Source organism: Moschus berezovskii, chromosome 22 (assembly GCF_049115385.1).
Source record: "Moschus berezovskii isolate FMDL1 chromosome 22, NW_MosBer_1.0, whole genome shotgun sequence".
NCBI classification, from domain to species: Eukaryota; Metazoa; Chordata; class Mammalia; order Artiodactyla; family Moschidae; genus Moschus; species Moschus berezovskii.
This window is the reverse complement of record NC_142481.1, coordinates 61,287,386-61,312,565: the sequence shown is the minus strand read 5'-3', so window position 1 is coordinate 61,312,565 and position 25,180 is coordinate 61,287,386. Positions and strand designations below refer to the sequence as shown.

Below are 25,180 nucleotides of genomic sequence, written 5' to 3'. Positions count from 1 at the left end.
ACCCTGCTGTCTGGAGAGGACTACATGGAACAGTCTAACCCTTGGCATGGCCAGGCTCACCGAGCAGCCTGCTATTCTTATTAACTCTGGTACTTGGCTCACTCACTCACGGCTTCACCTCAGCCAAGCCTTTTCCACTCTTGGGGCCTCACTTTTCCCATCCTTGAGCCTCCAGTACAAGAGGGAAGAGAAGGGAGTGAACATCTGCTGGGCACCTATGCTGAGGCCCAGGGAGGTGGTTACTATTGTTGCCCACGGTCCAGCAGCTGGGAGCAGGGGCCCCCAGACTCAAATTCAGCTGGATCTGGTTCCAAATTCACTTGCCTGAGCTGCTTTTCCTTCAGGATTCCGTGGAAAAAGCCCTTGGAGAGTTTTTTGTTTCTTTCTCTTTTTTAATGAAAGCCATACCCTTTGAAACTCAAGTTGCAAGAGACAAGGGATCCTCAAGAAGTGACCTGTGGAGCTGAAGCCCCAGGAAGACCCGTTCCAACCAGCACTTGGAAAAGGGTGATACTCTTTTCACGTTCTCATAAAAACCACCCTCAGCTCCAACTGGCACAATCCCCTGAGGGCTGCAAGGTTACCGCCTCCCCAGCTGGGCCCCCGGCCGAGGCCCCGGCCGCCCAGGGTGTGGGCATCCCGCGCGGAGAGAGGACGAATCAACGTACCTCAGGCGAGGTGTCCCGGCCCGGGGGCGCGGCGCGGGGCAGGCGCCTCTGGCCCCGGTCTCTGCCGAGACTCCTGGACGCCGCCTTCACCACGCTCGAACGCGGCCGCTGTCTCCTCGCCGGGACAGTCCGCAGGGCCGGCCGGCTCTGAAGGGGCACCCGTGCCGCTGGGGCGGAGGGCGCTCCGAGAGGCGAGGACTTGGCACGCGGGGCCGAGATATCGGAGGCACCTGGAGAGCCACGGCGGCGGGAGGCTGGAAAGCGGGCAGGAGTCCCCTGAAAAAGAAGAGATGTGTCGTAAGAATGGGATGTGGGGGCGCCGTCCCGGGGTGGGGGGCAGGACACCAAGCAGCCTCGCAGCCCCCCGGCGCCCGGCCCCGCGCCTCGCGCTACCTGTGCGGCCGCTCGGAGCGGCGGGCCGGAGCCGAGCGCGCACAATGAGGCGCTTTCAGACGTGGCTGCGGTCCCGGAGCGGCGGGCGGGCGCCGGGGCGGGAGGGGAGGAAGGAAAGAGCCGGTTGGCCCCCGGGCTCGGACTAGCCTGCCCACCGCGGGCCGAGGGGCCACGCCTCGGGGAAGGGGCGGGCGCGGGCGGGCCCGGGAGAGGCCGGCGCAGGTGGGCCCTGGGGGCGGCCCGGGGCGCGCGGCTCGGAGCGGGGTGTCAGGCGCCGCCCGCCGCGTCGCTTCGCATCCCACTCGTTGACCAAGAAAGTGTTCCCCCCTCCAATCAATCCCCAGAGAAGGGAGGCTCCTGGGAACACAAAAGGCCCCTTGTCAAAGAAACCGAATCTTAATTTTGCCCCTGCTCGCTCTCGGTGGCATCCTCGCAGCCAAAGGAAGCCAAACTGCTTCCCAAGCCCCCGGCCTCGGCCCCAGCCAGGCCTGGGTCACCTGGATGTCGGGGCCTCGCGCACGAGCTGGGCTGTGAGGCGCCGGGACACCAGATGGCCCTCAGGAGCTGGGCCTGCAGCTGGCTGTCTCCCCGCTTCTCCAGCCTCAACCCAGAGACTCAGGCTTGATAGCAGGTCCCGGTAAATACCGGGTATCTTTCAGTAAATAAAGATGTTATTTCCCCCTACAGATAAGAGTCCCAGCATCTGAACAAGATGGAGAATTCTGATCTCTTGTAGCCCGTGGTGCGACCTAAAAAGAAATCTCTGCGGCTGAAACTATAAATTAGTGCATTCTTTCCAGGATTCGGTTTGGCGAGATGAATTAAAATCCTTAAGAATGGTCATAGGCTTTTTGAATTCTTAATTTCTTTCCAGGCTCTATCTTAAGGAAATAAAACTAACAAAAAGGATTTATACGCACGGTTGATAGAAATGTCATTTATGACAGAAAAAAAAAAGCAACAAAAAATTAAAAGGATGTGTATCAGAATGCTGAGAGCAATTTACAGGCAACTCATTTTCTTTCCGTTTCAGTAATTACACGTTTTCCCCCATAGGCATTTAGAACTTACATGGTCACAAAGAAATAAAACTTCTTTTACAAAGCATGAACATGAAGAGAAAGAAGGCTTTATTGGTTTATTATTCTTAGATGGGACCTCACCTGATTCAAATAGAAACTGGATAATCATTTGGCCAGATAAGAGATTCCCCCTGCCAAATATTGTCTTAGACCCTGAAACAGCTATGGGTTACAGCTCAGTTGATAAACTTCTGTATACTTCCCCACCTTTTTCCTGCAACTATACAGTGTGGTTCACCTTCAGAAGCCACCAACATCTGATCTGTAAACAATCTGGTATTCACCAGAAGCAGTTGTAATTTTCCAGCCTGTGATTTTCACATGCCATGTGGATTCCACCAAAAACTCACATTTACTTGGGGTGGGGCCAGAAGGCTTTTGCCAAAGAGTTAACAAAAGCGCCAAGGTCTTTGGGTAGAGCCCTGGCAAAGCAAGGCTGCTGGTGAGTAACCAGAATGTGCACAGATTCTGCCCTCCCCATCCTCCCTTTTCCAAATACACTACCCCTCTAAAGAGCCACATGAAACCTTCCAGTTTGAACATTTTAATTATAAAGTTACAAAACATCATGGTTCTTTGTACATGTTTGGCATGAAAAATAATTTAATAAAAAGGAAGCCTTGTTGACATACATCTTCAGCTCTTTTCCATATTTCATTACTTTTTGATGATTCAAACCAGAAACTCTTTTTATTTAAATCTGAAGGAAGAAAACAAAAAACTCTAGGCATATAAACAGCTCAAAATATTAAAAGAAAAGGCAGAGGGACCAGTGTTAGGATCTTTTTGTGCTTAAATACTTCAAAACAACTTTGTTTCCAAAGTTCTTATTTGGGCAGCCTGGAAGAAAAGGTGCTTTGGAAATAAAAACTCAGAGGTGTGTGTGGATGGGTGTGAAGTGCGGATCTCAGAGGGCGTGTCCTTCCACTGCCAGTGAAAGCACGGGATCATAAAGCAGGTCCAGCGGTCCTTAGAGTGTGAATGGAAAATCCCTGTTCCACGCATGGCAGAGGCCTATTCCGGGTCTCTTCAGCAGACGTTCACTTAGTCACGAGGGTGGTCCGGCTAAACTGCGTGTCTTTCTGCTAACGGCCAGGCCCTGAACGGGCTGTGCGGCTGGCATCCTCTCCGTGCCCTCCCTGCTCCTTGTGTGTCTCCCCAAAGCGGCCCACTGTGGTGGGCACCGTGTTTCTGAGGCAGAGGAAACGCAAGTCGCGGGCTTCCCACTAGCCCTCCAAGTAACCTCTGTGGTCGTGGGCGGCAGGAGCCAATAGCAACAACAGCTCCTCCGTCGCCCGCGTCCTTTTCAAGCGCGGGAGGGCTGTCGAGGAGGAGGAGGAGCAGCCAGCGTGCAGCCTGCTGGGCGAGGGCTGGGGAGGGAGGACCTGCTGTTGCACGGCTCACTCCCCCACAGTTGCTGAGGGCCTGTGCCCGCAGCGGCCCTGCTGACCACAGCCTGCTATTCCAGGGGCTCAGCCCGAGGCCAAGAGCCGGCCTGGCGGGCGGGATCCAGGGTTGCTCAGCGGGGCTGCCACAGACCCCCGTTTGTTCGACGCGGCAGGTGGACCTGGGCCGCGTGTCCTGCGGCGCCCGCCGCGCACATGTGCTCCGAGTGCTCCCCTCTCCCCCTCCAGACCGCCGGTTAAAGGCCTCTCAGTTCTGGAAACCAGTGCTGAGTGGAAATTTAGACGCCCAGGAGTGGAAAGTGCTGATGGTTGCGTATCTATCCCCAGAGAGCCCTGCAAAGAGGAAAACCTGGTTTACAACAGGGGGAAGAAATACACGGCATGCTTCTCAGTTCAAGAGAGGAAAAGTCTTTGCTTCACCAGAGATGGGACTCTTTCCAAGCTGTCTGAACTGACTGCAGTTTCCTCCCGAGATCCAAGTCTGAGGCGAAAAACAAAAACAAAAGCAAATTATAGCCTTCAGGAACCCTCAGAAACATTTCTACAAACTAGTCCCTGATTATCTCTGCAGATGCTTAGAAAATATAGAATTTGTGTAGAGGAAAATTAGAAAGGATTGTTCTTTGTCTCTGATGGGAAAAGCACACGTGGGGGCAAGTGTCCACAGAGTCTTCTCAGAAATTTCATAAGATGGCAGTTCTCAGAAGACAACAGCGAGGTGGCCACGGTCTTGCTTAGAGTTTTCAGAAAGGGACTTCTTATGATAAATGATCCTTATACAGTTCTCCCTGGGGCACAGCTGTTACAGGGATTGTGGTCACCACCTGATTTTGGAACACAAATCTTTTGATTCTTTCAAACACCCACAGGAAGATAAGCAGGATACTGACATACTGGATCCAGGCGAACTTTATCATTTCCCAGAATCCTGGTAGATAAGTACAAACAGTTAAGGAGTCACAGGTGACATTTTCTATATATATATGTTATACCAAAGGGTTAGTTTATACAGAAAATAACAAAAAATGTTTCAAATACCCTTAAGATAAAAGAGACAATCAAAGATTATTAAGATATAAATATGTATGATTCTGACCTAGAAGAATTGCTCAAAAGGACATATGAACAGGAAATGAATATTTTTTTCCCGTATGAACTGCAGACAGTCATTTGTGGGGGACTACCACTGCAGCAATTTCCAGTCTGAGGCTTCCCACATCTGTTCCTTCTTGAAACATCTGAGGAATCCTTCTTTTCTTTTTTGAAACCCAGCTATATTGGCCCTTTAACAGAAAGGATATGAAATGACTTCCACGGGGTATCGGATGACTGCATTGACCACAAATGGAGCTTCTGCAGCCCTTCCCACCAGCCAGATGGGGCTGGGGTCAGTCAGGATGGTGGTTACTGCAACACAATGAGGAGTTAATCCATGAATGCTCTCTTTGGCAGTAAAATATTGAGGGCTATAAAATACTCTGACCTCTCAGGCCAACTCTGCACTTCAGAACACATTCCAAAGAAATAATTCAAAAGGAAAGAGAAATTCAATGTTCAAAGCTGCTCACATAGTATTTGTTAAAACACTTGTCAAAGGATGTTAAAAACAGTCTGTGTTCTACAACTGTCTAAGCAAATGAATGGCTAAGCAAAGGAATACTATGCTACCTCTAAAAAGAAAACCAATGAAAACTTTGTAGCGGTGTGGGGGAAATATTTATATTACAAAGTACAGAAGACAAAAACTGTCTCTAAACTGTGACAGGAGCTGTATAAAAACTCTGCATATGGACGACAACTGGAAGGAATTAAGAAAAGTTGATTTGCAGATAAATGTTTTTAAGTCGTGTTCTGAAATTCCTTTATTTTTGGAATAAAGCTGCTCATGTATTACATAAAACCAGAAAGAAATACTGGAATGGCGGTCCCCTGACTTGTTAAATGTCTGTATCGTATCTATGATGTCTGGTTGCCAAGTAATGCTTTGGATTCCTTTAGAGGAAACCTCAGACCAGCAAGCAGCCAGATATGCTGAGTCAAGCACACACTCAGGGACGACCTGACGGTCTTGCCTCTTGGAAGCCCTGGGCACCCTCTGTCTGTCAGCTAGAATCATGGGTGCCTTCTCCTTCTTCAGCTGCTGCATGCGGTGTGTCGCTCACGTTCCCTGTTTCCATGTGAACACTATGGAGAACAACTTGTCTTTGGCTTTTCTTACAGGTGTGGTGTGAGAAGCAACTCACATTATCTATACTCATAAACCCACCAAACCAGTGGTGGGACAAATATGGCAGTGAATTGGCACTAACCTGCTGGACCAGAGGAGCAGTGCAAGGGATGGTTAGGGTGTAGGTCTCTCGATCAGGAGGAAAAGAACAAATTCTGAGCAACCTGTTCACCTTCCATAGCTGAGCATTCACTGGTTTCGACATTTTGATATGACAAGGGCTCTAATTCTCTTTCTCTCCAATACCCTCATTAACCTGCAAAGTCCTTGAGCAGCAGCTGGAGGAGCTGTCCACATGACTCACCGTTCCTTTCCTGATAGGCAGCGACAATGCGGGTGAGGTCGTAGTCACTGGCAAAGGCACTGGTCCCGTTGATGACAGACACCTGGGTGCGGCGGGAGGGCATGGTGTGAACACGAATGCAGCGTGAGCTCTCGGGTTTTGTGCCCTCCTCCCACCCAGGCTGATCTCAGAGACCACCCTCTTGTGCTTGGGGGCCTATTCCAGCATTGATACTCTTTTCTTCAAAAATGAATGAACTCTTTTGAAACAATTTAAGTCATTTATTTTCCGTCTTTCTTTTTGGAGGGAAGGAAACAAGGGGTCAATATCCATCTTTCACAGGTTTTAAAGCTACTTATATAATTCCCCTCTCTATTCCAATGGGAGAAATTATTCTTCTAATTTTTTCTAAGAGACTACATTTTCAACCCCTTTGTCTTTTTCCTTGCTCTTATCTGGATGCTTCCTAACTGATCTCTTCAAAATGCAGAAATGGAAAGAGGATAAAGTGAACGTAGTTATAAGCGCATAATCCTTTGAAGACGAGAAAGAACTATTCTCTAGTATCACATTCCTGCTGACATAATCTAACATGGCCTTCCCTGGTAGCTCAGACAGTAAAGAATCCGCCTGTAATGTGTGCAGACCTGGGTTTGATCCCTGGGTCGGGAAGATACCCTGGAGGAGGGAATGGCAACCCACTCCAGTATTCTTGCCTGGAGAATCCCCAAGGACAGAGGAGCCTGGCAGTCTACAGTCCATGGGGTCAGAAAGAATTGGACAAGACTGAGTGACTCAACGACTAAGCACAGCACATTAAATTTACATTTTATAGTCCCTCCTGTTAAAAAAAATAGTATGTTGATAATGGTTATGGTGACCATGAATCCCAGTTTATCTGGGACAGTCCTGGTTATAATAACTGATAACATTTCCTATTAATTTTCAAAAGTAGCCCAACTTATATGGGCCTCCTTGTGATAACATAAAGGTTCGTGATGAGTGATTGGATGCATGAGTCCCGGTCTCAGACAGACCGTTCATGGCTCTGTGGGCTTTGGGGAAATTATTCAATCCCTGCAGACTCCGGTTTCCCCATGTGTGAAATGAGAGTTCATTCTCTCGTCAATTCTGAGTGCTTACTATGGGAAGGCACTGTTTTAAGCGCTGGGGCGAGAGAACATGGAAGACAGCTGGGCCTTCACCACTCAAAGTGAAAGTGAAAGTCTATACAGTCCATGAGAGTCTCCAGGCCAGAGTACTGGAGTGGCTAGCCTTTCCCTTCTCCAGGGGAATCTTCCCAACCCAGGGATCGAACCCAGGTCTCCCACACTGCAGGCGGATTCTTTACAGCTGAGCCACAAGGGAAGTCCCTTTACCGCTGAGGGGGATGGCAAATGAATAAACTGCAAACCTCCCTTTGATATTTCAGGTGAAGGTAAGAAGAGTAAACCTGGGTGAGGGATGATGGAGGGACAGGTGGATGTTCTTCAGAAGGCATGTCAAGCAAGGACTGTGCTCGGGAGCTTTGAACAGGGACCAGACGGAGTAGTAGGGTAAGCGATGTGGATACTTGGTAGAGGAAGAGTTAAGTGCAAAACCCCTGAGGCAGGAGCTGCTTCGTAGTTTGAGGAACAGCAAAATGGACCCCAGGGCTAGAAAGGAGCAAGGGGGATGGTGACAGGACAAGCAGCTGGAGAGCAGGGAACGGCAAGAGAAGGCGTCTCATGAGGCCGCTGTGATGACTGAATGAGACGATATATTTGAACCTCTTAAGTCAGGGCTGGCCTATATTATAAGCTTAGCAAACAGTGATTAGGATGCTTTTTCAAATCTTTTACATGAACTGAAAACGATCACGTGAAATACACTGTGTGTGTGTGCATGCAAACCCCAAAACTATAAACAATTCAGTTCTTAGATAAAGACAAAGATTCTTCTCCCTCTTTTTAAAGATGTAAACAGGGATATCTGTCTCCGTATTTTGAAAGGATTCACGGAAAGAATTCCTCAGAGATCCTTTCCTGTACCACTCACAGAGAAGTGCTATTTCCGATATTACTTGCTCCCTCCCTCTTCAAAGCACTTGATAAACAATACAACACAGAAGCAAAAGAGATGGGCAGTGTGAAGCGTCCCTACATTGTACCGGACGTCGAGGCCACTGTAGCTGAGGGGCTGCTTCTGCTGCAGCCTCAGGTCTCCATTCACATACAACTGGGACCCCGGAACAGCGAAGGAGAATTGGAGAAACGCCATGCTCTGCATCACGAATGTCGACATTCTCTGAAATCATTAGAAAGAGAGATGGTATCAATTTCAGTCAGATCCGAATGGTTCCAGGTTCTGAGCATCACCCATCTGTGGTTGAAGCCTAAGCCATCCCCCCAGTGCCGAGCTTAGCCATGCAGTAAGCGCTCTGCCCAAAACCCCTGGAGCTATTAATAGCTCATGGAAATTAATGTGACCTCCAGGAAAAACATTCAAATTTAACTTTGGTGGCTACATCCTAAATGGCACTTCTGCAAAGAGTCTTCTGCAGTGTGCGTTTTCCCAGAAATCAGAAAGGGGAGCTCTATTCTATTGAAAGACAAAAGGGAGGACTTCCTTGGTGGTGCAGTAGATAAGACTCTGCCTGCCAATACAGGGGACACGGGTTCGATCCCTGGTCCGGAAGATTCCACATGCTGCAGAGCAACTAAAGCCAGAGCCGGTGCTCCAAGTCAAGAGAAGCCACCGCGATGGGAAGCCCTCACACCGTGAGGAAGACTAGCTCCCACTCACCACAACCAGAGAACCCCCACAAGCAGCAACGGAGACCCTGCGTAGCCAAAAAATAAATAAACAGTAAAAAAAAAAAAAAAAAAACTATGAGAAAGAAAGACAAAAGGGAGATAACTCACATGCAGTTGGTAGGAGAAAGTCAAGATGAGCTGCACACCTAGAACCTGCTCTGTGGACTGCAGGGGAAGCTCCAGTTTAAAATGCAACATATCCATCTTCCCATCCTGGTTCCTGTCTTCTTCTCTAGCCTAGGAAATCCAAAAAAGATGACCCTGGTCCTTAATAAGTCCAGGAGGACTCCACAGTGTGGAGTATGTTGGACATACACAGTGACTCTGCCATACACAGGCATTATATCTCTCAGCGAAAGAAAAAAGAGAACATTAGTTATAAATGGACCAATACTGGGGAAAGAGATATGGCCGCTGAACTGCACACTTGCATTTCTCAAATATTCTAGGGCCAAACTGGTTGGGACCTGGAAGTGGCAATAAAAGCAATGTAACATCTGGATGCATTATTCTTTTTCAGTTGTCTCATTTGATCTTTTTTGTTTTGTTGCTGGTGTTTTCTTTCCTTTTAAGAAACATGCCTAAGTTTGTAGGGAAGGTTTAAATAGCACCTAAGAACAGATTTTGACTTCTCCTGAAGTCAACTTTCTAAAACAGAAAAGGAAAAAAAATCCCAATCATTCTGCATTTCCCAAACAGACTCAGCAGAAAAACACCAGGCTCTGTTTATATGTTCTTTAACCACAATGTCTTTGCTTCAGATTCTCAACATTGGATTGATGTCAGGGCTTTAAAACCTAGTGCATATTTTAGTACCAATCAGTACAATGAAAAAGAAAGCTAAGTAAAATCAGTAAGGCAGTAAGACTCCAAAGGTACTTTATAAACTAGGGACATGAAAGCAGTGAGAACAGAGATCCAAGGAGGGAGAAAGACAAATTACAGCTCATAAAAAACCGCCAGAATCCAGTCTTGCCTCACAGTGATCCTAAGAGGACGAGCAGGAGAGATGGTCACGGGATGTGATCACTGGGGACATGATTCCGTGGCACAGCTCTGGACCTCGCTGTTACAACTGAGCCTTTTCGTAGGTTCCCAGAAGGATTCCGCAATCGTGTATCAGCATATTCCCCCCTGAATTCCCCATCTACTGAGTCATGTGGTTTTCCTCTATACCTTTATGTGGGGGAAGACATTCTTTTTTCTTTTTCAGGCTAATAAGGTCGCTTGAGATGGAGTTATCTCAGTTTTCAGAACCTTTCAATCATTTCTTTCCTTCTAGACAATAATGTCCTTATCCTGGGCCTTGTTATAGAGAAGTCTACCCTCTCTCTTCTGTTGGATACTATTTTCTTTGTCTCGTTCGTCGGCTTTGCAGGTGCAGCACAGGGATATCTGTTACCAGGGCTGATGATGAGGTTACCTAGGCAATTATGTATCAGCAATTATGAGTAGGATGGAAAAGAGGTTGCCTTGTCTTCCTGAGCATTTTTTTTTCAGTTGATATCTGGGAAGACTTGGAAGACAAAGTCAGGTTACCTCTCTGTGGTGGATCCATAGCTTTTCTGGATCTTGAGGGTTATACAGGAAGACAAAGATCAACAGCTTTTGAGAGAGGAAGGACAGTGGCCAGGAGGGAAATGCCAGAAGAATCTGGACTCTCATACAGTCTCAGAGGGAGAGAAACACGTTTCATTTGACCTTTACAATCAGTCAAAGGTAAGCAGAGCAACTACTATTCCCATTGCATATATGAGAAAATCAAGTCTCAGGGAGATTAAAGGATTTATGGAGTACAGCTAGTATTGGAAAAGACAGGATATGAAGCCACATATCTGACTTCAAATCTGGTCCTGTTTCCAGGACTAAAATGTCCAGACTTAAACTCAAGGAGCAGATGTTGGTTATGAAAGATCTTTTTGCAAAAAAACCAGCATGCTTTTACTCCAGGTTCACAGAGGACAGAGATCTGGTACAGCACGGTGTCTACTTGTTAAATCCACTCATTAACCTGTCAAATATTTTCTGAGGGCCTACTATAGGCCAGAGGTGCCAGGCATTGCTTCAGGTTCTGGGAATATAGAGGCAAACAAAATGGACAAAGTCCCCACCACAATGGAGCTTCCATTCCCAGCCAGGGAGGCAGAGTGTAAGTCAGTAAACAATGTGCTGACATCAGGTAGTGCTAAGTGTCACAAAGAAAAGTGAAGCAAGCTAAAATCAGAGAATGATCAGGGTAGAATTTAACAGAAATGTATATGGAAAGTATTCAGGGATACCTGACTGTCTGAGAAGTCAGACGAAGTGAGGTGACGAGGTACAGAACATCTTGCGGAAGACTAATTCAGGCAACAAAACGCATGTGCTCTGGGTGAAAGTGGGTCAGCATTTACGAGGCTGAGATGAGGCCAGTGGAGCTGAGCAGAATTCATGAGCTGGAGACAGTGAAAGCCGAGGCTGATACAGGGCCGTGGCGATGAGTGATCGTGCAAATGATGCCTCTCCCATAGAGGTGTGCGCGTGCCAAGGTGTTTCAGTCCTGTCCAACTCTGTGACCCCATGGACTGTAGTCCGCCAGACTCCTTTGTCCATGGGATTCTCCAGGCAAGAATACTGGAGTGGGTTGCCATGTCCTTCTCACAGAGGACCTGTCACCAAGTAAGACTCTCGCTCCCCTGAGGCTGGAAAGGTGGGTTACATTGCTGTGCTATCACCTGGACCACGGATGGGGTCAGTCATTTAGTTCCACCTACTTTTTAAAAAAGTTGTATTTATTTATTTGGCTGTGCTGGGCCTTCGTTGTTTTGTGAGCTTTTCTCTAGCTTCGGAGAGCGGGGGCTACTCTCTAGTTGCAGAGCGTGGGCTTCTCATTGCGGTGGCTTCTCTTGCTGCACAGCACAGGCTCTAGAGCATTCGGGCTTCAGCAGTTGCAGTTTCCAGGCTACAGAGCACAGACTGATATTTGTGGAGCCCAGGCTTAGTTGCCCTGCAGCATGTGGGATCTTCCCAGACCAGGTATTGGACCTGTGTCTCCTGCATCGGCAGGTGGATTCTTTACCACTGAGCCATGAGGGAAACCCTAATTCCATTTATTTTAAATGAAGCTTAATACAAAATGCAACAGCTACAAGGTAGGTATTCAAATAGCTAATACTTCTTTAACACAGGTTCAAGGTTAGTAACTAAAATCCAATGGATGTGTCTGGCTAAGAGAATTCATAAATCACACCATCCCCCTGTTTCTATAAGATATATGTGAACTTGTGGCAATCTTTATATCCATGGATTGTCCTGTCTCATTCCTCTGCATATCCCAGAAGTTTTATTACTAATAATAATTAGCAATAATTAGAGAGGTAGGTACTATCATACTCTTTATATAACTACACTGAGGTCAAAACAGGGTATGGAACCCAATGACAGAACTGGGGTTGAGACTTAAGTTTGCTGACTCCTGTTCTATAACAGCCAATAAGAACGCTAATTTCAAAGATTTCTGGGGTTAAAACAGGTTAAACCCCTCCAGATATCTGTGAAACCAATACTAACAGACTAGATAGGATAACTACAGGTGGGCACTGCTGGATCTAGTCCATGCCCATCAGTCCAACTGGATTGATCAGGGTCCAATCAGAAAGAAAGAAACAAAATCAAACTATTTTAACAGCGGAATTTAGTATAGGAGAGAATTGATAACATAGGCATTAGTGGGTGAAAAAAGGCAGAAAAGGGGACACTTTTTGCAGGATGACTACCTAGGGCTGGAGAAGAGAAGGAAGAGGCTGGCATCGCCTCAAGGAGCTGGGACTCAGACCTCAAAAAGGGAGGGCTGGTACCTTTGGAGCTTGGAGGCAGAACCCATGAAGCCAGTCAATAAGGCTGGAGGAAGGATGCACTCCCGTTTGCATCACGCCTGTGATGGTTCTTCACCCTGGTTGCAATTTCCGGTTTTCTGCCACTCCCAGAACAAGGCTTACCATGCCTCCTACTGGCAGAACCTAACAGGCAGCCATTTGTCAGAGGAGAATGTGGGTTTCAGTATCTCAGCGTGAGCGCCACAAAGGAGAGGGGTGGGTCTGGGGCTGAGACAAGACCTTATAGCCAGCAAAGCATCTGACTGTAAGTGTAGCTGTAAATTTAACTAGTGCCATTGTTTTCAGAGTGCCCTGACTTGGAACATTTTTTCCTCATTAGGGATTCTACACTATTTGATAGTTTGTTGGAATTTTATTTGGCTCCTGCTTGTTTTCATACCCTTTTTTAAAAAAAAAATTATTTACTCACTTTTAGGTTGAAGCCACTCCAGTACTCTTGCCTAGAAAATCCCATGGATGGAGGAGCCTGGTGGGCTGCAGTCCGTGGGGTCGCTAGGGGTCGGACACGACTGAGCGACTTCACTTTCACTTTTCACTTTTACACATTGGAGAAGGAAATGGCAACCCACTCCAGTGTTCTTGCCTGGAGAATCCCAGGGAAGGGGGAGCCTGGTGGGCTTCCGCCTATGGGGTCACGCAGAGTCGGACACGACTGAAGTGACTTCGCAGCAGCAGCAGCAGGTCTTGCTAGGCACGAGCTTTCTCTAGTTGCAGCGAGCAGGCGCTACTCTCCAGTTGCAGTGCACGAGCCTCTCACTGAGGTGGTTTCTCTTGTTGCAGAGCGAGGGCTCCAGTCGTTGCAGTGCAAGGGCTTAGTTGCCTGGCAGCACATGGGATCCTCCCAGACCAGGGATCAAATCCATGTCTCCTGTATTGGCAGGCGGACTTTCAACCACTAGACCACCAGGGAAGTCCCATACCTTTTATTCTTTGGAGTCATATTCTTTTATTTAATTTCCTAGTTTATACCTGTGTCCACTTTACCGTATACTTATCATCATTGGGGTGTCCCACTTTTTCTTTTTATACTGAAAATGCTCTTTGACACCAGTCTTTGGCTCTCCAACAAAGTAGGAACCACTACTCCATGTCTCCTAGACATAAAATCCTTGCTACCTATATTTCAATGAGTCGAAGGGTATGGAGAAGGGTATGTTAACTCACTCCAGTATTCTTGCCTGGAGAATCCCAGGGACACAGGAGCCTGGGAGGCTTCAGTCCGCAGGGTCGTAAGGAGTTAGACACAACTGGAGCAACTTTGCTCAAGAAAGTAAAAATACTTCTAGTTAAACTACTGTGTGACACAGTGCTTTCTAATCACTCAGGGAATTTATTTTATACTCATTGGAAGAGCTTTTAGATGTAGGCATATTAATATATCATACTTATGTACATAGAAAAATATATGCAAAATAAAGTGATCCAGGAATTCTTAAAACTTCTCTACATTTTGATTCTTTTGAATCATTTTTTGTCTCAGTATCATCCATACTTTTCTATGCGGTTTTGTCCTTTGTACCATGCAGCACACTGGTGTTAGAGCATTTAAAAAAACATTTCACAAAGGGAAATAAAATCCACTGGTCTGAGTTCTAAAGCAGGCTTTCCAATTATGCGGAACTGTCCTACTTTTAAGGGCTTCTTGAACTTTCCCTTACTTGCCTCTCATTTGGTCCTTATGGTTAAATGTTTTATCATTGTCGCTTTTTTAGAATACTGCTTCTGTTATTTATTTTTGGCTGCACCATGTCTTAGCCGTGGCTTGCGGGGTCTTCAGTTGCAGCGCGAGGGCTCAGCACTTGTGGCTCGGGGGCTCAGTTGCTGTCCCCTGCGTGTGGGATCTTGGTTCCCCGACCAGAGATCTAACTCTCGTCCCTGCATTGAGAGGGGGATTCTTAACCACTGGACTGCCAGGGAAGTTCCTCTGGGGTTTTCTTTCAAGTTGCTCATGTCCCTTCTATCAGTTTTGGTGCTGGCACATCTGATGTTTACGCATGCGTAGGCAAAGAGGACCAGACAAGCCTGTCTTCCGGTCAACAGTTACTGTAGGATGCCTCTGACAGGCAGACACACTCCGATTTCAGAGATGTGCAAAAACACATCTGACACCCAGTCTTCTCTGCTCATCTCCCTGCACCCTCCTACAGCCTTCAGCCCCATATTCTCCGGGTCACAGATGCTTAAAGAACCAAGTCAGGCTCGTTGAGGGAAAAAGGTCATTCTGTGCTTTTTTTCTTCTCTCAAGCGTGAAAAGCATCGAGACGCTGTCCAAGGTGAACTGACCATTTGTGACTTCCAAAGCATTTCCCCAAGTTATCAATTGCAAAGCCACCTCCAAGCATTTGGTCAAAACTTTAATCTAAAACCTCTGCTTCTTACACTGTCCGGCACTTTCCTGTACAGGCTGTAGTCAGTCTGCCTTTATCTTCAGGGTTAGAAAGGCATTTTGCTGCACTAAGGGTGAGTACCAGAAAGGGAACAAGATATGGGATATGAGCTGTAGTCCTGACTGCTCACTTGAGAGCCAGAAGTAATGTCGATTCTCTGGGTCTCATTCTTCTCATCTGTAAAACAGGGGTATAACCTCTGCCTCAAAAGGTTCCTGTGAGCCTTAGAGATAATGTAATATATAAAAAAAAAATTAATGGCTAACACTTTACTAAGTACTTGTTAAAGGCCAAGCACTACGTAGACAAATTTAAATGTGTTACGGATTGGGGGCGGGAGGAGAAGGGGACGACAGAGAATGAGATGGCTGGATGGCATCACCGACTCGATGGACATGAGTTTGAGTGAACTCCAGGAGTTGGTGATGGACAGGGAGGCCTGGCGTGCTGTGATTCACGGGGTCGCAAAGAGTCGGACATGACTGAGCGACTGAACTGAACTGAAGGATAAAATGCTTAGCTTATGCCAGAAGTACAGTAAATGTATATCAATTTTTATTACTATGGTTTATAAGCACATTACCAGGGTTTTGCCTACCTGCTTTTAAAAAAACTCAGACATAATTCACATATCATAAAATTCACCCTTTTCCTATCAATACAATTCAGCAGATTTTAGTATACTCACAAAGCTGTGTGACTTATCACCACTAACTCCAATTTCAAAACATTCTATCAGCCCCAAAAGTAATCACATACTCATTACCAGTCACCTTCTGTGTCTCTCCTCTGTGCCAAGTAATTCCCCGTGTTCCCGGAATCCTTAAGCTGCCTTCTGTCTGTACAGATTAGTCTCTTCTGGACATTTCATCTACATGGAATCCTACAACGTGTACTGTCTTGTGGCTACACCCATGTTGTAGCCTGTAGCCTGGCTCCATTCCGTTTTTGTGGTTGAGTGATCATGGCTAGAACACATTTTGTTGTCCACTCACTCACTGATGGACATGTGAGTTGCTTCCACTTTTTTTGAACTGTTATTGTTACTATAAATGAGACTGCTATGAATATTTGTGCACAAGTTTCTGTGTAGACTGTCCTCAGTTCTGAGGTACACAACTTCCTAGGGGTAGGGATGCTGGGACACATGGTAACTATGTTTAACTTTTTGAGGAACTGCAAACTATTTTCCTAAGTAACTGCCAGTTTATATACTTATGTGCTTTTAAATGCTTTTTTACTGCTTTTTGGTTTGCTTTGTTTAACAAGGCACTTTTTAAATTTTTCCTTTAAAAATTGTCACTATCAGTAATTTAAAAATCTTCAATATATATTACATTCCCATGGAACAAAAGGCTATTTAGTGAAAAGATTTCTCTCCCACTGAATCTAAATTCCTCCCCCAGAGCAATCAATGTTGTCAGTTTCTTTTGAATTCTTCCAGAAATAGCAGAAGCATGCATGTATGAATATGTAAATATACACATTCATATATTTTTTCTATTTTTATACAAATGGAGGCATATTATAAACAATCTTTGTTTTTGATACTTATAAATTTCTCTTGGAGTAATTCTGTATCAGTATATATAAATCCGGGCTTCCTTGGTAGCTCAGCTGGTAAAGAATCTGCCTGCAATTCAGGAGACCCCGGTTCGATTCCTGGGTCAGGAAGTTCCCCTGGAGAAGGAATAGGCTACCCACTCCAGGATTCTTGGGCTTTCCTGGTAGCTCAGATGGTATAGAATCTGCCTGCAATACGGAAGATCTGGGTTCAATCCTTGGGTCGGGAAGATCCCCTGGAGTTGGGCACGGCAACCCACTCTAGTATTCTTGCCTGGAGAATCTCCATGGACAGAGGAGCTTGGCGGGCTACAGTCCATGGGGTAGCAAAGAGCCATACGACTGAGCGACTAAGCACAACACATATATAAATCTAACTTCATTTAAAAAGAAAGCTATTTATTCCACTAGGTAGATGTAACACAATTTTTAAAATGAGTCTTCTATTACTATATAAGTTGCTGCCATCTTTTGATATTACAGACAATGCTGCAACAAGCAGCTTTTTTCATATGTCATTTCACATGTGTGCACAAACCTTAAGATACCTTACTAGAAGTAGAAACGGGCACATGAATTGGTAATTTTGACACATATGGACAAACAATTCCTCAAAGATGCTCTACAATCTAAACTCCCACCAGTGATATATGGGAGTGCTTGCATGCATCTTGCCCACGGTGCTAGGAAACTCAATTTTTGCCTATTTGATAGATTAAAAAAAAAAGATATCTCAATTATCTTTAATTTGCATCTCTGTAATTATAAGTGTGATTTCATATGTTTAAGAGTTATGTGTGGAGAAACAGAATATAGATTGCTATGTCAGTAAACAAGGGATATCACAGTCATCAGCAATTACAGCCACCACGGAAGGTAAGCCCTGAGGAAACTCAGGGTGTGAGAACACAAAATACTGGCCCCAGATAAGTGAGGCGCATAGCAAAGGACTGATTTCACTGAGCCAGAGTTCTTGCATTTTCCCATACATAGCAAGGCCTTAAATTCTTAACTTGAGATCTAGTTCTCTTTTATTGGATCTTCCCTGGTGGCTCAGACGGTAAAGCATCTGCCTGCAATGCAGGTTCGATCCCTGGGTTGGGAAGATCCCCTGGAGAAGGCAATGGCAACCCACTCTAGTACTCTTGCCTGGAAAATTCCATGGACTGAGGAGCCTGGTAGGCTATACAGTCCATGCGGTCAAAAAGAGTTGGACACCACTGAGCAATTTCACTTTCTTTCTTTCTCTTTGTTCCTACTACTTGCCCTTTGTTGCAAATTATCCTAAATATCCTAGCTCCTCCCTCACCTCCTCTGAGCAGTTTCCTCAGGGTTACTTGAGATGCAGCCTCCCGGGCTTGAAGTCCTCAGTACATCTGCTCTATATTAGAACTCTCAACTTTTAGGCTGTGTATATGATTTTTTTATCCAGTGGCATGTTTCATCTTCTATGAACTGTCCATATTCTTCACCCATTTTTAAAACTAGGTAGTTAGTCAGAGTTAAAAAGCTGGCTTAAAGCTCAACATTCAAAAAACAAAGGTCATGGCATCCGGTTCCATCATTTCATGGCAAACAGATGTGGAAACAATGGAAACAGTGGCAGACTTTATTTTCTTGGGCTCCAAATTCATTGCAGATGGAGACTGCAGCCGTGAAATTAAAAGATGCTTGCCCCGTGGAAGAAAAGCTATGACCAACCTAGACAGCATATTAAAAAGCAGAGACGTTACTTTGCCAACAAAGGTCCGTCTAGTCAAAGCTATGGTTTTTCTAGTAGTCATGTATGGATGTGAGAGTTGGACTATAAAGAAAGCTGAGTGCTTAAAAACTGATGTTTTTGAACTGTGGTGTTGGAGAAAACTCTTGAGAGTCCCTTGGACTGCAAGGAGATCAAACCAATCAATCCTAAAGGAAATCAGTCCTGAACATTCATTGGAAGGACTGATGCTGAAGCTAAAACTCCAATACTTTGGCCACCTGATGTGAAGAACTGACTCCTTGGAAAAGACCCTGATGCTGGGAAAGAGTGAAGGGAGGAGGAGAAGGGGACAACAGAGGATGAGATGGTTGGATGGCATCACCGGCTCTATGGACATGAGTCTGAGCAAGCTCTGGGAGCTGGTGATGGAGAGGGAAGCCTGGCGTGCTGTAGTCCATAGGGTCGAAAAGGGAAAGACATAACTAAGCGACTGAACTGAACTGAGGCACTTTATGTTAGGAAAATTAGCCCTTTACAAGTGAAACAAATAGTAAAACTTTTTTCCCTAGTTGTCATTTGTGTTTTGACTTTGCTTTTGGTTTTCACCAGGCCAACAGTTTTTAAAATTATTTTTTATATACTTGCATTTATCAAAAAAGTTTCTTTTATGCCTTCTAGATTTTATGTCTTCTAGATTTTATGTCATACTCAGAAACCTAAAAGTTTTCACTCATTTATTTCAGTAGTTTTTTGATTTCATATTTTAAATTTAATTTTGGTCTGGACTTTAATTCTGCTATACAGTCTCTGAGGACTAGCTTCATTTTTACTCACTGATTTAAAATGCCACCTTAGGGGACCTTCCTGGTGGTCCAGTGGCTAAGACTCCAGGCTTCCAATGCAGAGGTGCCTGGGTTCAATCCCTGGTCATGGAACCAGATCCCACATGCTACAACTAAGGCCTGGTACTGCCAAATAAATACATATATATATATATATATTTTTTAAATGTTACCTTAGTCATATTTGGGTTCATTTCCATATTTTATACAAGTCTACAAACCACACTATTTTATTTATTAGACCTTTAAGGTATAGTTTAATATCTGGTAGACTTGTGTTATTCTTCTTTTTCTCCTAGAATTTTTACTTATTTTTTTCCTGTACTTCCCTTATATCTTCTAACTCATTTATTTGTATCTCATGATTTCAAACTATTTTCAAACCAAGAGGTCAATCAGGAAGGAAGCAAATAATTTACTGTGAAAGATTGCAAATTACAAGGTCACAGTTTACTTACAGACACAGGCTTGGAAAGGAGAGGGGAAAAGACTAAGAAAAAGGAACTTTGGCTTCATGTTTTACAGTGCAAAATTACCCAGTATTAAAGAGGATTGATAGCTCTGGGCATCATAAAAATAAGTAGTTGTTTTGGCTTCATAAAATCGCAACACACACACACCAGAAGTCGGGGCCCGGTGGGCTGTGATCTCAAGGGAGTGGCTTCTGGTTACAGAGATAAGTGCTAACTAGTAATCCAACTGGGGAGCCAAATCAGTTTATGGTGGACGAACAAGTGAAAAGAACACATAAATGAAACTGAAAGCTGTATCCTTGTTTTCATGACTATTTTAAGTTTTCATGATTATTTCTTAAAGACTCAAGTACCCAGAGGAATATGACAGATAGGAATACACAAATGTAAAGAAAAAGAATTTCTACCCAAAGTTTAAAAGACAGGGAAAGCTAACCTAGAGTAAAACTAACAAGGTAATTTTGTGTTTGTAATACAAACAACAACCTTTGCTTCTACTCTTGGAAAGGAAACACGGGTGGAACTGTGGGTTTACAGGGAAAAGGAAGCATACATTGATGCTGGTTTCACATCAACAGTCACCTTCCTCAGAGGCATTAAAACCTCAAATAAGAATAAAAATGGGCAATGTGTGAAGGTTAGGGAGGAGCTGCTGAAAGAAATTTGTCTGTATTCCAGTTCTATTTTTTAAATAAATTTAAAGGACCTTATGACCAACCTAAGCAGCATTTTAAAAAGCAGAGACATTATTTTGCCAACAAAGGTCCGTTTAGTCAAGGCTATGGTTTTTCCCGTGGTCATGTATGGATGTGAGAGTTGGACTGTGAAGAAAGCTGATCGCCGAAGAATTGATGCTTTTGAACTGTGGTGCTGGAGAAGACTCTTGAGAGTCCCTTGGACTGCAAGGAGATCCAACCAGTCCATTCTAAAGGAGATCAATCCTGGGTGTTCTTTGGAAGGACTGATGCTAAAGCTGAAACTCCAATACTTTGGCCACTTCATGCGATGAGTTGACTCACTGGAAAAGACTCTGACCCTGGGAGGGATTGGGGGCGGGAGGAGAAGGGGACGACAGAGAATGAGATGGCTGGATGGCATCACTGACTCGATGGACATGAGTTTGAGTGAACTCCGGGAGTTGGTGATGGACAGGGAGGCCTGGCGTGCTGTGATTCATGGGGTCGCAAAGAGTCAGACACGGCTGAGTGACTGAACTGAACTGAACTGAAAGGACCTGATCGTTTAAAGGATCAAAATGTTCAACAACGTTTGTTAAAAAACCTAGCATGCTTCCACCCACATGGCAAATAAATTCACCTCATTTATCTTATTATTTAGAGATGTACCTTCATGTCTTTAAATAACATTCGTATTGACACTTCTCAGTATCTGTTTCGGACATCCTCTATTGTCTTCCCGCAGAGAGGGATGATTTAAATTTTCTTTGCCTCTTCCTACCCCACATCCCCAGAAGAGTTAAACTCTTCTTTTGGTTAGTCAACATTTAGTGTTCAGCAAATCCTATTCATATTAAAAACCAGAGACATTACTTTGCCGACAAAGGTCCATCTAGTCAAGGCTATGGCTTTTCCAGTAGTCATGTATGGCTGTGAGATTTGGACTATTAAGAAAGCTGAGTGCTGAAGAACTGATGCTTTTGAACTGTGGTGTTGGAGAAGACTCTTGAGAGTCCCTTGGACTGCAAGGAGATCCAACCAGTCCATCCTAAAGGAGATCAGTCCTGGGTGTTCATTGGAAGGACTGATGCTAAAGCTGAAACTCCAATACTTTGGCCACCTGATGCAAAGAGCTGACTCATTTGAAAAGATCCCGATGCTGGGAAAGATTGAGGGCTGGAGGAGAAGGGGATGTCAGAGGATGAGATGGTTGGATGGCATCACCAACTCAATGGACATGAGTTTGGGTAGACTCCAGGAGTTAGTGATGGACAGGGAGGCCTGGCATGCTGCAGTTCATGGCGTCGCAAAGAGTTGGACACGACTGAGTGACTGAACTGAACTGAAATCCTATTCATAACTCTGATTTATTTTTTCTTTCTATTTTTCTGGAGTTAATAATTATTTTATTTGCTTGCTTAGTTTTCTATGTATTTTTGCAATTTCAACAAACAGCTTCTATTCCAGTTCCTCACAATTTGATGTTTAAAGGTGTATGATTTAGTCAAAATCTTGTTCACTGCAATATTCTAATAGTGAAAAAGTAAAAACAAAAAAATCCACCAACAGGAAACTGGTAAATCCAACACAGCTTTCCATATTATGAAATATTCGGTGGTTTAGTCACTAAGTTGTGTCTGGTTCTTCTGTAACCACATATACTGTATAGCCCACCAGGCTTCTCTATTCATGGGATTTCCCAGAGAAGAACACTGGAGTGGATTGCTATTTCCTTCTCCAGGGGACCTTCCTGACCCACGGATCAAACCCATGTCTTCTGCATTGGCAGGTGGACTCTTTACCACTGATCCATCAGGGAAGTCCCTCAGTTCAGTTCAGTTCAGTCACTCAGCCGTGTCCGACTCTTTGTGACCCCATGAATCACAGCACGCCAGGCCTCCCTGTCCATCACCAACTCCCGTCCCTGCGGCTGCTGCTAAGTCACTTCAGTTGTGTTCGACTCTGTGTGACCCCATAGACAGCAGCCCACCAGGCTCCCCCGTCCCTGGGATTCTCCAGGCAAGAACACTGGAGTGGGTTGCCATTTCCTTCTCTAATGCATGCAAGTGAAAAGTGAAAGTGAAGTCGCTCGGACATGTCCAACTCTTAGCGACCCCATGGACTGTGCCTATCAGGCTCCTCCGTCCATGGGATTCTCCAGGCAAGAATACTGGAGTGGGGTGCCATTGCCTTCTCCCTGCTGCTGCTGCTAAGTCACTTCAGTCGTGTCCGACTCTGTGTGACCCCATAGACGGCAGCCCACCAGGCTCCCCCATCCCTGGGATTCTCCAGGCAAGAACACTGGAGTGGGTTGCCATTTCCTTCTCCAATGTGTGAAAGTGAAAAGTGAAAGTGAAGTCGCTCAGTCATGTCTGACTCGTAGCGACCCCATGGACTGCAGCCTACCAGGATCTTCCGTCCATGGGATTTTCTAGGCAAGAGTACTGGAGTGGCTTGCCATTGTCTTCTCCGTGCCTTCTCCCTAGCAGACCTTAAAATGAAGGTTAATTAACAAGTCTAGATACATGTACCCAACTGAGCCTTTAATTTCATGTAATTATATGTACCTATAACTCTATCTTCAATGAGCAGGCATTTTTATAAGTATAAAAAAAATTAAAGTAATCATAAAAAGTAATCATAACCATATTTTGTTGGTGGTTATTCATTTATGGCCAATAACATTAACATTTTTTTTCCCATCTTATTCAGTTACTGGGAAAAAATTCTGAAAAATTTTTTTTTCAGCTACACAAATTTGACTGTAGGCCAATCATCTAGATATCTAAGAGATTCAACTTTGAAAGAAGGAATTTTCCTACTTCTAAAGGAAAATGCTTTCAGAAAGTGAGTTTAAAGGGGTGACTGTAAAGGAAGCACACACTTAACTTGAACCAGATACTACATGACAGACAGTAAAATGCTTCATTTTTGTCCCAGGCAGCAGCAGGACCGAGCGGTACCTAAGGAGGTGAGCCCAGGGAGGTGGGCCTGGCCAGCAGGACATTCTGGAGGTCGGTTTACCAATCAGCCCGTTGGCGTCCACGTATCAGTCGGACTAAAACTGCTTGCCCTTTCCTTGCGGACAGTGGGCGCACGCACAACTGAGCGGCACAACGGTGTGATTAACCAGAACAGAGGATGAGATGGTTGGATGGAGTCACTGACTCAATGCACATGAGTTTGAGCAAACTCAGGGAGATGGTGAAGGACAGGGAAACCCGGCGTCCTGCAAGTTTACCGGCTCGCAGAGTCTAGCTTCCCTCATAGCTCAGTTGGTAAAGAACCTGCCTGCAATGCAGGAGACCTGGGTTTGATTCCTGGGGCGGGAAGATTCCCCTGGAGGAGGGCATGGCAACCCACTCCAGTATTCTTGCCTGGAGAATCCCGTGGACAGAGGAGCCTGGTGGGCCATGGGGTCGCAAGGGTCAGACACGACTTAGTAACTAAACCACCACCACCACCATAGAGTCGGACGCGACTTAGGGAATGTACAACAACGCGACTCACACAGCAAACTCCGCGACGACCATTCCCTCAGGAAGGGCCAGGCCCACGTAAATGCCAGGAGCTGGAGACTGCAGAGAACAGAGAGGCTGACAGCAGCAGCCAGCTTAGCCGGGGTGGGGGACGGCTTGGAGAAGCCGAATGTACCAACAAACAGGCCCACAGCAAAGGAAACAGAAGCTCGGGTCTGGGGTTCGTGACTCCTTCAGCCGCACACCGGGCCCCCCGGGACGGCGGCCAGGGCCTCCCGCCCGCCCGCGCCCTCCGCCCATCCCCTCCGCAGCCCAGTCTGCGCGGCCGGGCCCAGGCGGGAAGCACTCACCGAGACGAGCGGGACGCGCAGATGACCCTCCTGCAGCCGGTTGAAGGCGGGGAACGTGCTCCAGGCGAGGAACCCGCCCGGCTCGGATCCTAGCAAGGCCACGAGCAGCACCTGGTGCTGGAAGCGCACGGTGGGCTGCTCCTCGTAACTGCTCCGTTTCAGCCAAAACCCTGAGGTAACGAGAGGGCGGGGCGCAGAGACCGGGGTCAGGGAGGCGGCGCGGGAGCCACGGAGCGCCGCGGGGCGCGCGCCGGCCGGGGCAGGGGGCAGACTCACCGTGGCTCCGGAAGGCCACCAGCAGCGGCGGGATGTACGTGAGAGCGGCGGCTAGCAGCAGGAAGAGCGCCGCCTTGGAGCAGATACCCGCACGGTAGCCCCGCTCCACCGGGTGCGCAAAGAGCTCATAGAGCGCCATGAACGGCGCGCGAAGTCGTGGCCACTCGGCGGTTCCGTAGCGTCGACTTAGTATGGCTTCTCCTGGTTGCCATAGCCGTGGTCTCCACGGCAACCGACGGCCCAGGGAGAGCGACCAATAGTGAGCAGGCGGGCTTTCAAGGGGGCGGGGCCAACGGGGCGGGGCCCGTAAGTACACTGTGGTCGCGCTTTACTTGCGCGTTCCCAAAGGGCGTTTCCGTGCGCCAAAATCGTCGCCGTTGTTAACATTTTTGTAAAATAAGGATATTCATAAATGTTGACTATTTATTAATAGTCACATCTATTAATTCCCAATGTGGTTCATTGTACACTTCAGTTCAGTCGCTCAGTCGTGTCCGACTCTGCGCGACCCCATGAATCACAGCACGCCAGGCCTCCCTGTCCATCACCAACTCCCGGAGTTCACTCAAACTCATGTCCATCGAGTCGGTGATGCCATCCAGCCATCTCATTCTCTGACGTCCCCTTCTCCTCCCGCCCCCAATCCCTCCCAGCATCAGAGACTTTTCCAGTGAGTCAGCTCTACGCATGAGGTGGCCAAAG

General features: G+C 46.2%; 1 protein-coding gene across 2 annotated transcripts; it reads right to left on the bottom strand.

Moving 5' to 3' along the window:
• Nucleotides 1-2,044: 2,044 nt before the first annotated feature.
• Nucleotides 2,045-24,761, bottom strand: TMEM231 (transmembrane protein 231). 2 transcript variants are annotated; one of them, XM_088830837.1, is made up of 9 exons: nucleotides 24,479-24,759; nucleotides 24,203-24,372; nucleotides 8,963-9,091; nucleotides 8,202-8,345; nucleotides 6,081-6,162; nucleotides 4,851-4,956; nucleotides 4,440-4,488; nucleotides 3,970-4,030; nucleotides 2,045-3,882 (listed from the first exon to the last, which is right to left on the bottom strand). In XM_088830837.1, exons 1-9 carry the CDS (start codon nucleotides 24,615-24,617, stop codon nucleotides 3,797-3,799), a joined length of 966 nt encoding a protein of 321 aa, XP_088686963.1. In that variant the 5' UTR covers nucleotides 24,618-24,759; the 3' UTR covers nucleotides 2,045-3,796. The 2 variants fall into 2 exon arrangements, with proteins under 2 accessions (XP_088686963.1, XP_055269079.2); XM_055413104.2 differs by lacking the exons at nucleotides 4,440-4,488; nucleotides 4,851-4,956 and having other exon boundaries at nucleotides 8,209-8,345; nucleotides 24,479-24,761.
• Between the last annotated feature and the right edge of the window lie 419 nt (nucleotides 24,762-25,180).

Coding starts and splice junctions, on each gene's coding strand:
- TMEM231 (XM_088830837.1), bottom strand. CDS start 24,617: ATGGCGCTCTATGAGCTCTTTGCGCACCCGGTGGAGCGGGGCTACCGT. Junction 24,373..24,478: donor GGTGGCCTTCCGGAGCCACG/GTGAGTCTGCCC, acceptor TCGTTACCTCAG/GGTTTTGGCTGAAACGGAGC. Junction 8,346..8,962: donor CTTTCTCCTACCAACTGCAT/GTGAGTTATCTC, acceptor TAATGATTTCAG/AGAATGTCGACATTCGTGAT.